The sequence below is a fragment of the Crocodylus porosus genome, unplaced genomic scaffold (genome assembly GCF_001723895.1).
Source record: "Crocodylus porosus isolate Cpor-Errol unplaced genomic scaffold, CroPor_comp1, whole genome shotgun sequence".
Classification (NCBI taxonomy): domain Eukaryota; kingdom Metazoa; phylum Chordata; order Crocodylia; family Crocodylidae; genus Crocodylus; species Crocodylus porosus.
This window is the reverse complement of record NW_017728907.1, coordinates 29,345,993-29,358,691: the sequence shown is the minus strand read 5'-3', so window position 1 is coordinate 29,358,691 and position 12,699 is coordinate 29,345,993. Positions and strand designations below refer to the sequence as shown.

Here is a 12,699-nt window from a genome sequence, read left to right as displayed (position 1 = left end):
TGGATGAACACCTTGCTGGGGTCGTTTGACCCCAGTACTCTTTCCTGCCATGGCAGGGGGTCGGACTAGATCTGCTCAGGTCCCTTCCGACCCTAGAAACTACGAAAGTAAAAAGGCCCAGTTCAGTAAGAAACAAACATACGTTATTTTCCATGGCAAGACGGCGAACTGCAGGGGTTGCTAGGGTTTTATGTCCCTTTATTTCTTGATGTGTGTGTTCTTCATGAGACACAGCAGGTGTTTCAACAACATCCTCTTCTGGGGCTACATCTGAAAATCATACAAAGACTAAATGTATTATGTGGCTCCAAAAATCTTGGCAATAGAGGCTAAACATAGAATGGACCAAAGTCAGGCAAGGAATTTGTTTTACATATCCCAATTTTAAAAATAATGTAATCTGGATACGGTTTAATACAAAGTAAGTTTGGGCAAGACCCCCATGCATCTAAACAAAAATCAGGTGTTAGGATCCATAATACTGGAAACTACTTGTGTTCCATTTTGTATGCTTACTATTCAAACACCAGCAACACAAGCACAACATAATAAGAACAAAATTTAAAAAAGGGGGGGGGGAGAAACAGAGACAAAACCAAAACCCACATAATTCAGTAGGTCTTTCCATTCTGAGACACTTTAAAAAAAAAGTCACTGGTTACCACATGTAATGCAAATCTGACACAATGGGTGCTGGTAAGACAACGGAAATGTAAATTTCTCAGCAAGACTGATCCACTTTGTTTTAAGCAAGTCCATTTGCTGGATACACTAAAGTTACTGACAAAACAGGATACCCAAGAAGGCATAATAAACTCAACATTACAGTTTATATTATATCTAAAATGTATTTGAACAGCCAGTGTATTTAACAGGCCAATTACTTCAGTAAATTATGGATTTTTCTAACCTCTAACTGCCTATAAGAACCCAGACCTCTCCACTATAAGAACAACAATTAGGAATTAAGGGAAATGAAATATATATTTAAATATACATTGTTTTTCTTTTGGCAATTGTCCAGCATGAGGGTATTTCACCTGGTTTAAATTTAAGTAACGTAATGAAAAGTTAAAGTAGGATATCGGACTCTATCTAATATTACTCAGAAAAGAAACATTTATGGGAACTAACAATATACAGGGCATATACAAAGAACTATCCAGTATAAACAGAGATGGTAGAGCTTTGTTTGGACCTTCTGACAGTGCAAGGATTCAGATTCAGATCCTACAATTTTGGGGGAGATATACAGTGAATTCAGAGATATCACAAAAGTCTGTATCGTTCCATGTTTTTGCTGAAATAATTATAAAAAAAAACTGTTGCAACTTTTACTGAAGACTATTCTTCAATATGTATAACACAAATTCAATCCATCTCTATTTCTTTTATTTTTTACAAAAATAACTGAATATAAATAAAAACCTTAGTTCCTTTCAAAGACCTGGAGAGAGAGCAACAAGAAAATCATTCCTTTTGCTTGATCCAAAAAGGCTCTGTCTTTTTGTCCCAAAAACAGTATTAGTCATTGTCTGACATGGTTATTTTTAGAAGAGGACAAACAGTGCATGCTCCTATTAAAACTGTTTTGTTGCATTAAAAGAGGAATTAAAATAACGCTCTGTGAAAGTTTAAATGTAGAGCCTTATGTGATATTGTCATGAACAACTCTCCAAAGCTCACAAGTCCTGGAAAGTGTCACATACAAGACATAAAAAGGCAAAAACGGCTAGAATGAAATTCCTGTCTCCACCCAAATCAGTAATAAAACTCCCACTGACTTCAAATCTTGCTATGTTTCACCTCTAATCTTTAATGTAGAATTAGGGCTATTTTTTCTATATTGGGTCCAGCAACCTTTATATGCCAAGGGCAGGAACAATCCAGTTCCAGTCTGGCAGAGGCTAGGTGATTTTGATATTGCATCAGCGATGAGGACAGCCTGCATCCACGCTGGGGCCAGGCAGCTAGGAGAGGCACCTGCGCCACTGCCACATACAGAAATTAAATCCAACAGGCTTGACCAATAATTCCTTTTCTGAAATTATGATATTAATACTGAAATCAACCAACAACCTGGGTGGCTTTATAACAACAAAAATAAATTATTAAAGGAATAAAACTGTTTACAATACCTTTCAAGACATCAGTTTCTATGTCCACTAATGGTTTTCCAACATAAGCAATTTCATCTAGATTATAATAGAGTTTTCTAATAATTCCATCATAACGACTAGTGATAGTAACTGAAGCCTTGTCACTTTGTACTTCACAGATGCTATCAAACTGAGATACGCTATCACCTTCTTTTACATACCTAAGGGAAAACAAACAGACTTTCACAGAGCATGATAAGCGTAAAAATCATACTGGCTTTGTACGTTTTTGATAAATGTAATTATGCATGCCAGTGCAGTGCTGTAGTGCTCAATCTATCCAATTCTCTAATCCAGATGAGCGGTGGACAGCTGGTCCAGAGGCCAGATCCCATGTAGGGGACAATCCATGCGCAAGATAGAGCACAGGGTCAGGTCACAGATGCAATCTGGCGTACCAACAGCAGAGGCCCATATCCAGCCCTGCACGCAGGATCCAGCCCTGCACGCATATTATGTAGCATGTGGGGCTCCCAAGGGGTCCACAAATTTGATGGCAGTGGGGTCGCTACTGTTTCCCTGCTGCTAAATTTCTGGACCCCTGGGGAGCCCTGCAGACCAGTTCACACTGTTCCACAGACTGGATCCAGCTCACAGGCTGTAGATTGAGCTCTACTGGTATTTATATACTTCTAAGTGTCTTTACACAGTATACAACAAACATTGTTTAATAGTAGGAAAAGACTATTTGAAACTCCCAACACACATATAGATACAGAAGCTCTGCAACTGAAGAGGCTACTGCTACCATATTTTCTTGAAAATAATCTATTCCTGAATATAACACACACCAAGGTTTTTAAAAAGCATTATGAAAATGAAAAAATCTTAATTTGGGTAAGTCACTGAGTAAATAAGGAAAATCTGCCTACTGTGAATTGTACCTACTGTAATCCAAGTGTAGATAAATAATGATACTGCCCCACAAAGAATAGAATACTATGAGACAGAACAGAATATTAAGAAGCTTTATGAAGCTTTTGTTGTACATGGCACAGAGTTTCAAAATGTGGTAAATCAAAATTCTAAAAAACCTACACTGGCAGGCTAAAAAGTTATTCACATGACAACAAGGATCCTGGTTTTCTCTATTTAAAAATGGCAAATTCTCTGATAAACCCTCTCCTGCAACAACTTCTCTGGTTAAAAACAACAAAATCTACATTTTTCCATGATTAAAATGAAACACCACTATATATGACGAGGTGACTGGCTCTGTGGATGCGGGGACACAGGTGGATGTAGCGAACCTTGATTTTAGTAAGGCTTTTGATACAGTCTCCCACAACATTATCACAGGATGCTAAGGAAGTATCAGCTGGATGACTGGACTGTAAGGTAGACAGAAAACTGGCTGGAGCATCAGGCTCAGAAAATAATAATCAATGATTTGATGTCTAGTTGGCAGCCTGTATCAAGTGGGGTGTCCCAGGGGTCAGTCCTGGGTACAGTTTTGTTCAATGTCTTCATCAATGACCTGGAAGATGGCATAGAGCGCACCCTCAGCAAGTTTACAGATGACACCAAGCTGGCGGGGGGGAAGTAGTAGATATGCTGTAGGGTAGGACTAGGATTCAGAGTGCCCTAGACAAATTGAAGAACTAGCCCAAAAGGAATCTCATGAGGTTCAAGAAGGACAAGTGCAAAGTCCTGCACTTAGGATGGAACAATTCCATGCACTAGTACAGGCTGGGGGCTGACTGGCTGGACAGCAGCTCTGTAGAAAAAGACCTGGGAGTTACAGTAGACAATGAGCTGAATATGAGCCAGCAGTTTGTCCTTGTTGCCAAGAAAGCTAATGGCATACTGGGCTGCACTGGTGTGTTGCCAGTAGGTCAAGGGAAGTGATTATTCCCCTCTATTCAGCACTGGTGAGGCCACATCTGGAGTACCTTGTTCAAGTTTGAGCCCCCTACTATAGAAAGGCTGTGGACAAATTGGAGAGAGTCCAGCAAGGGGCAACAAAAATGGTAAGGAGGCTGTGGGACATGACTTATGAGGTTAAGACTAGGAGAACTGGGCTTATTTAGTTTAGAGAAGAGGAGACTGACAGAATTAACAGCAATCTTCAACTACCTGAAGGGGAGTTTGAAAGACAATAGAGCTAGGCCAGCAGTTCCCAATCTGTGTTACAGGTACCATCAGTGGTACACAGACAACCCATCAGTGGTATATGTTAACCGATTTATTATAATTACTTTATATTACAAAAATTTTCTTGTGGTACTTAAGGTTTAACTAAAAATTTTCTGGTGGTACTTAAGGTTATATCATTTAAATTAGCGGTGTGCAATCTGTCAGAATTTGGGAACCACTGAGCTAGGCTATTCTCAGTGGTGGCAGATGACAGAACAAGGAGCAACCATCTCAAGTTGCAGCAAGGGAAGTTTAGGTTAGATATTCAGAAGAATTTTCTCACGAGGAGAGTAGTAAAACACTGGAACAGGTTACCGAGAGAGCTGGTGGAAGCTTCATCCTTGGGGACTTTCAAAACCCAGCTAGACAAAGCTTTGGCTAGGATGATCTAGTTCAGGCTGGTCCTGCTTTGAGCAGAGGGTTGGACTAGATGACCTCCTGAGGTCCCTTCCAACCACAGCTTTTTATGATTTTATATATAGGTGTCTGTTGAACATGTTTTATTGAGATATCTATAATTTTATAGCAATGAGGATGCCTACCAGTGCCTCAATCACTATAATAAAATAAATTCTGAATATGTATAAATTTTGACGTTTGATTTTAAGTATTTTTATCATGGAAAAATCAGAGCTTCCCTTGCCCTTTGATCTCCCTACTGCTGCTTTGTGGTACTAAGCAGCCCTGCCAATGCCACTGACCCACAGCCTTCCAGCCCTGCGGGTGCCCCACACTCCTACCCCTCGGCCCCCTACCCTGCCAGTGCCTTCACTCAGGACCCACAGCCCCTTGGGCCTGCCAGTGCCCCTCACTCCCCACTGGGCCTCCACGGCCCAGTGGGTGGGACCTGGTGCAGCAGGGCAGAGTGGAGCGGGGAGGCGTGGGGCCACTGCTGGGAGACCCATACCACCATGGCGAGGCACCCACTGCCTGCCTAGCAGCAGTGACACAGAGTTGTCCAACTCACTACTGCCAGGCAGGCATGGGGTGCCTTGCCATGGTGGCACACAGCTCCCTGTGGCTGCACCAAGCCACCCCGCCCCTGTTCTGCCCTGCTGTACCAGATCCCACCCACTTGCCTGAGGAGGCCCCCGGGGGAAAGCAAAAAGACAGGGAGCCCCAAGCCTGTAACTGCCAGCCTGCACCTACCCCCCCCCCCAAATTTAGGGGTCACATGGCCCCCACATCCCTCCTGGGAGTGAGCACACTGGTGGGGAGCCAGCCCCCCTACTGCCTCCTGGACAAGCTGATCATAGCTTCGTCTCGCTTTCCGCCAAGGGCCTGCGGCCGCATGTTCCCACCCTAAACCCAGGACCCATGCACTGCCCTGGTAGGGCAGTATCCCCAGCCCGAGTCCTGCCCAGCTCGCTCTATCCCTCACTATGGGGGCCTCAATCCTCCACCACTCCCAGACTTACCTGCAAATAGTTGCTCTCCATGCTGCCTGGCTGCCACATGCATGCGTGTATATGTGTACATGCATGGGGCACCTCCTGCTGAACACCCTCCTCTGGCTCCCCCCAGCCCATTGCAGGCTGTAACGCTGCCAGCCTACAAAGAGAAACCTACCATTTTCCACGTTTTTCTCCTTAAAGACAGAAAATCGGGGGGGGGGGGTTGTCCTTAAAATAAGAAATTCCTAATTTTTCTACTTAAAATAAGGAAATCCATGTTTTATTGTATTTTCCCATGGTGACCAGAAAACCCAGATCCCTGCTGATGATTAACAATCATTTAAAGGGCTTCTGATTTTTTAAGTATATCAATAAGAAAAATAACTTACCATTCCTTCACAGTTACCTCTGTAATCCCTTCTCCAATATCAGAAAGCTTAAATTGGACAATTTGGCCATCTGAAACTTGAAATAGAAAAATGGGACAAAAATATCAAGTTAAATATTAAATTTAAATGATCACAAAGAAAAATATTAATGTACTAAAAACTAGATTATATACTAATTAGTAATAAATGGACTACTAATATAACATATAAAACAGTAAAGTTAGTTACATAAATAAGAAAAAAAACTTACCAGCAGATGTTCTGAACAATCTGTGTTGATGATTAAAAAAGGCAGATTTGTCAAATGCATACACGTATTTTGACTTCAGAAGGCGAACACTGCTATACGATCTAGTATGGCAAACACAGATCTGGGGGAGATAAATCTTAAGTATTAAAATGGTAGACTAAGAAAATCAGAGCTTGTTCATATCTTTTGGGTACAGCAGTAGTTATAGTGAAACATTTTAATTTCCTTTAAATGACCTTTTACAGTTGTACAGATACAAAATTAATGTGAGCTCTGCCATAAGTCCTTAACTAATTTTACCAAAACAGCACCTGGAAAGTCAAAACCCTCATGAACAGCATAGCATTTCAGCAGCATTACTTAAGAAAAATTTTGACAATATTATCGAAAGATGCACATCAATTGCTTAGCAAAACTATACCAACTTTATATTTTACAGGGATTACACACAAAAAGCATGGAGTATACTAATTACATCAGCCACAACAGAAATTAATATTAGAAAGAGTTCCAAAAATGAGTTGGAGGAAACCACAATGTCCGTCTTTGCCTTCTATTAAAAAGATCAAAAGATGCTCAGACATATTAATCATCAAGAAACCTGCTAAGGACACAGCCAATTGCCCTTCTATTTCCCTTTAAAAACAATCTAGAATTGGCTTATACTATGAGCTAAGTATTCTGTAGTATCAGCCTTATTACTACAATTGAACTACAATTTGGCATGTTTCATTTTATAGTTGCAGTTACGCACACTCAAAATCTAGTCTATAGGTCAATATAACATGCTTCAGTGTTCTTCATTACAAAGACGATGAATAATCAGTGGCAGCAATTTTGGTCAAAATTAAAGCCACAGTACTTCTACAGAAGTAAAGAGGTGTGTTATCTTTAATCTCAACAGGGATTAAAATCAGGCTTTTACGAAAAAAGACCCATGTTTCTCACTTTAGCATGATTATTTTTATATAATTTAACTATGGCATTATGTTATTTTAAAACAATAAAAAATAATCTAACAAGAATAATTTTAAATAAAACTACCAAAATGTACTACCAATTTTCAGGTAGTCACATAATACCTCAAGCAGCTCAGACTGTAAAATTTAGAAATTATCTTCTGTGAGATTCCAAAAAACAGGATAGCTGCATAGGAAAGTTTGTTTTAATATTTTATTTGATATTATAAAACATTATTGCTATATTTTTATGTTACTCCTTATTTCAGACAAATGGCAAAGCATATTAACTTCCCAACTGTCACTCTAGAAGAGAGGAAAGAATGTGTTTTTATGATGCACCTTAATACACAAGAATACTATGCCAAGTTGAGTTAGGTACTGTCTATATTTCCTATATTACCTGTATAATAAGACCCAACATACAAATCATCTATAGTCATTTTCTTACTTTTCAGAAACAAATATTTGTGTAGCACAGGCGAACTCTAATGACACTCCAATGTCACTTTCGTTTACCTTTCAGTTGCTTGAACTAGTCTCTGCTGAGTTTGAATGGGTGTTTTATTAATTCCTCCTGTGAAAATGTAGCAATCTCTGTACCCTTCTTGCCAATTGTCATGAAAAAAATTAGCAAATAGAAATTAACAAACTATAATACTACTTGCTTTATTGGCAGATTAAAAAAATATGATAAAGTAAAGGAACATAGTCTGAGATTTACTTTTCTGTCTTTGTGTTTTTTTTTCCTTTTATCTTGCCATTTTTTTAATTTTCCATTTGAGCACACGGCTGTATTGCTTGGTTAGCTAAGTTTATCCATTCAGAATATACAACAAAACTCTTAACCCCTTATAAGCCCCTACCTGGAAATGCCCAGTATTTACCTGTGTAGATGATCACAAGCAGCAGCCTCAAACCTCTGAACTATCACTAAATGAAGTTTCATGAATGCTTTCCATGTGATTTTAATATTTGGCAATCATTGGAGATAGTGAATTAGTAATATCACTGCCAAAAAAAGAGACTGGTTGTGTTACAGAAGAGTTTCTCTCTTAACTCAACATTTGCAGGATTAATTCAAAACTACTGAAATCTAATATACTTAATCTAGATTTGGTTTTTAAAACTATACATTCTTTACTAGAAACACTTAGTATGTCAAATCATATAGTATTATAGTTCCTTTCATACTGAAGTGTTCTTTTTTTTGACCTTGCAATAAAATCAAATCCACAAGCTAAAGCAGCTGATAATTTTACTAAGTATTTTTCCTGCTTCATGAAACAAAATACAAAGTAATATTAACATAACACAACACATGAAATACCCTATTCATACTGTACTAGATGTACATTTAACTCATCCAATACCAAACTGAATGTTATGTGTCAGAAGATTAAGTACATTTATAAATTCTTGTAGGATCATCTAGCCCAATTTCAGACCAACTGAAAATAAACTTTGCATCTACAAGGCTATAAGCTGTAGAGAAAAACAAGTATTTCAAAAGTAATAATATTTACATCCTAACAAAACTGCCATATATAATGACTGCAAAGGTTTGACAACAGCTGTCCCACGCAAATGTTACATGATTCTTAAAGTACAGGAGCTTATGATTTGACCTACAAGGCCCAGTGTCCCCAGGAGTGCAAACACTATTTAAGCTAAAACTGTTTTTGATAATAGTTCCTACCACACACAATTTTGCTCCTAGTTCCTTAGACTGGTAGGGCACATCCAGACCAGCATGATCGTGCAGTATATGGCACTGCAAACACATTTGCAATACCACATACTGCACAGTCCAGTATTCTCCATACTGCAAGAGTGCACTGCCTGAGCATGCTCTGCTCCATTTCTTTTCCATGATTTTTTTTGACCCCCGGATATCCTGGCCTCTCTTTCTGCCACCAGCCAAGGCAACTTGCAGTGTGCCAAAGTGCATGTGGCACAGGCGTTCCCCGGGAACAAGCAGTTGCGGCACAAGGTGCACTGCTGCTACTTCTCCCGAGGGAACCAAATATCCACGCACGTCTGGATGTGCCTGTAAGAAGCCTAATGTGCCTTTTTATTATTATTTACAGCAGAAGAGACTCTGTTAGCAGCTTCACAGAGGCAATGCATACCATGTTGCCTACGTGCTTTGATTACCAACATAAAGCCTACCTAAAAGGTACCACTGACTGGGGAAAACTTCAGCTAGCACAGAACAGAACTACTCTCTTAAACCCCACATCTATTCATGTCTTTGCACTGGCTGTTCCAGTACAGGCATATTTCAAGGTGTTTTTGTTGATCCATGCAAATCCAAATTAAGTTCTGGGACTCAGTTATCTGAGATTACTTCTTGCTGTCTACCCAGCCATATAATTTAAGACAACCAGGAAGCACTTGATCTCCAAATCAAAAGGAGCACACTGTTTAGTGGCAGGCCTCTCTCTCTGGAACACATGCGTCTTGGCAGCTTTACAAAACTCAAATTTAGGATCGGTCAGGTTTTAGGAATATCTGACTAATATTTTTGTTCTTGTTTTGCATAAATTCTCTCAATATAAAAGTGCATATCCTCCTGTATAGAAATCAGCAAAACAAAAATATGAAAATGATTTTTTTTTAGAACAAAAATGAGTATCCTCCAAAAGAGAAAGATATGAAGATGTCTCAAATGATGTGATAAATTACAGATGCACAACAGCTCCTAATCATTTTCATTTTATCAGCAACTGCCTCTGGAGATGGAAAGCAGGCACGTTGGATGGGAAGAAGACTAATAAAGCAATGTACAGAAAGAAGGATGTGGACAGTTTGGAGAGTCCAGCACAGAACAACAAAAATGAGAAGACCTGGGAGGCAAGACTTATGAAGAAAAGCTGAAAGAACTAGGGTTAGTTACTCTGGAGAAGAGAAGACTGGGGGATGATTTGATAATAGTCTTCAAATACCTGAAGGGCAATTACAGAGAGGATAGAGATGATGGGCTTCTCTCTCTTACTGTAGGGGACAGGACTAGGAGCAATGGCCTCAAGCTTCTGCAGGGGAAATTTAGGTTGAACATTAGGAGGAAATTTCTGACTATGAAGGTGGTCAAGCACTGGAACAGGCTACCTGGAGAAATGGTGGAACTGCCATCCTTGGAAGTTTTCAAAAGCAGGTTAGTCAACACCTGTCAGGGATGGTTTGGTCAGGGATGAATAATCCTGCCCTGAGTACGGGGTTGAACTAGATGACTCTGTAGGATCTCTTCCAGCCCTACTTTCTTCTGGTCTTATGGGTCCATTGGCATTTTCACAAAATGCTCTGACAACTGAAGTAGGCAAAATATTGTTTGAAACTAGGATATTACAAGATGTGTCTATTAAAACTCACTGGCAAATTCTTCAATACAAAGCTGGCAAAATTTCTGGAGCGCACATTAAACACAAGACAAAGCGGCAAACTTTGTAGGTCTACTTACAGACCAAAAAAAAATCCACTTCCCAGAGCATCCAGGCCAGATGTTCCCTTTAAATGTCTCTGTTCCTGTAACCCCCTCCTGTGATATTCCTGTTACTGAGGTTCCCTGGGAAGCTGAAGTGTTGTGAGGTAAAATAATGCAAACTTGGGGGGGGGTGAATCACAAAGCGCACTCCCAGAAGTGACAGAGCAGAGCACATCGGTCAGTGCCTACCGGCCTTCAGAGTGCAAGGAGCCCGTGGATGAGGCAGAGGCACAGACAGCGACAGTGACAGCTCTACAGTCCCCGGGTCCCCACACCATCCGAAGTCTCCTTCTCGGTCTGACAGCTAGCTGAGCTAGAGCCAGGAGGCTCCGGGACTTCGATGGGGAGCACGTAAAAGAAAAGCTGCGGGAACGGCACGAGGCCATAGAGGGAGGGCTGCAAGCCGGCGGGCACCGGGGTCCGGGGCGCACCCGGCCGCGGGAGAGGCAGGAGCCGGCAGGCGCCCTTCCTGTGTGGGGACAGGGGCCGCGCGGCCGGGCCCAGCAGAGGTCTCGAGGGTGGCTCCCCGCCGGGGCTGACCGGGCTGGGGTCCCCCGCTGGGAGCTGGCTCCACGCCCCGCCCCGCCCCGGAAGGCCCTGGCAGCGGCCGCCGCCGCACCCGGAGCAGGCGGGGGAGTCCTCGCCCGCCCCGCACTGCCAGGTGGTGCCACCGCCCCTTACCAGGCGCCCCGCAGCCCGGGAGCCACTCCGCAGGACTGCCGCCGCCGCCGCCGCCATCTTACTCCGCAAAGAGACTGGCTGCGCCACGCCCCGCGCCCCTCCCCTCTAAGAGCCAATCAGAAGGCAGCGTCGCCAACTGTAGCTAATCAGAAAACCCAAGAGCGGCCCGCCCTCCCGCACAGCAGCCAATGCGCGGCTAGAGAGGCGTGTTCGCCCCGCGGTGGGAGGGGGCAGAGCCGTGCGGGGAACTCAAGCCAGCGACCCCGGGCTCCGGTGGACCGGGGTGCCTGCTGATGGGAGCGGGCAAGCGCACAGAGTGCCTGTTGCGGGGGAAAATCTGGCACTGATGCGGATTTGGGGGCTGCCGAAATTGACGGGGCTCCTTCAGTGACCGAGTTCCTGTGCCCATCGCGGACGGGGGAAGTTCCTTTCACAAAGGGATTTAGCCTGGAATTTCGGCAGCCCCCAAATCCCATCATTGCCAGATCTTGTCCTCCCCAATGCCTCACTGTGGAGGCTTGAGCAGGGACAACATAGTTAAAGGCACACCCCTGTGAGAGACCTGGGCAGGGAGAAAAGCTAAGAACACCCTTCCCCTCCTCCTGCCTTTTGACATTGTGAGACAGCATCATGTGTCTGGAGCCCAAACAAAAAGAGTCCCCTCCACCCCATGACAATTTTAGTTTTTACAGCTTAAACCAGTCAAGAGTGGATCTAGACTTTTGGAAAGGGGGGGTACATTATTGCATGTAAAACACCACATATATTTCTCCTGTTAAAAAGGAACTGGAAGCTTTCTTAATATGCTAGGGACCTAGGGACGTATTATTCAGTTAAAGACTGAAGCAAAAACAAATACAACTTCACTGGAATTGAGTTGGAAACAATCAGCAGGGCTGTGAACTAGGAGCTTCCTGACCAGGAGCAGCTCACCGGCAGGAGCACTGCAGAACAAAGGGGCAGCTAGATTAGTGGAGCATCAAGACCATTAGAAAAAAGAGAGGGTTGTTAACACCATGGGATGAAGACTTCAGAGGAGTCAAGGAGGTTATAATAAACAAGGAAATCAGCTGACTCCGTCAGCACTGCTTGACTCTCCACAACAGCCCCCCTGGATCTCCAGGAATCTAGCAGACCTCCTGAGGCTAAAAAGAAAGGCCTACAACGGATGGAGCATGGGATTCACCTCGAAGGAGGATTATTCTGCACTGGTCCAGTCCTGCAGGGAGCAAACCAGGAAAGCCAAG

At 42.5% G+C, this 12,699-nt stretch overlaps 1 protein-coding gene across 1 annotated transcript in view; it reads right to left on the bottom strand.

Annotated features, from left to right (window-relative positions):
- DBT (dihydrolipoamide branched chain transacylase E2) overlaps nt 1-11,550 on the bottom strand; it is a 25,051-nt gene extending 13,501 nt beyond the window's left edge. The window contains exons 1-5 of the mRNA XM_019531026.1: nt 11,453-11,550; nt 6,329-6,449; nt 6,079-6,154; nt 2,139-2,320; nt 143-270 (exon numbers count right to left, since the gene is read on the bottom strand). Coding sequence (XP_019386571.1) covers nt 143-270; nt 2,139-2,320; nt 6,079-6,154; nt 6,329-6,449; nt 11,453-11,509 — 564 coding nt within the window. The 5' untranslated portion in view covers nt 11,510-11,550. The remainder of the gene's footprint in view (nt 1-142; nt 271-2,138; nt 2,321-6,078; nt 6,155-6,328; nt 6,450-11,452) is intronic.
- Between the last annotated feature and the right edge of the window lie 1,149 nt (nt 11,551-12,699).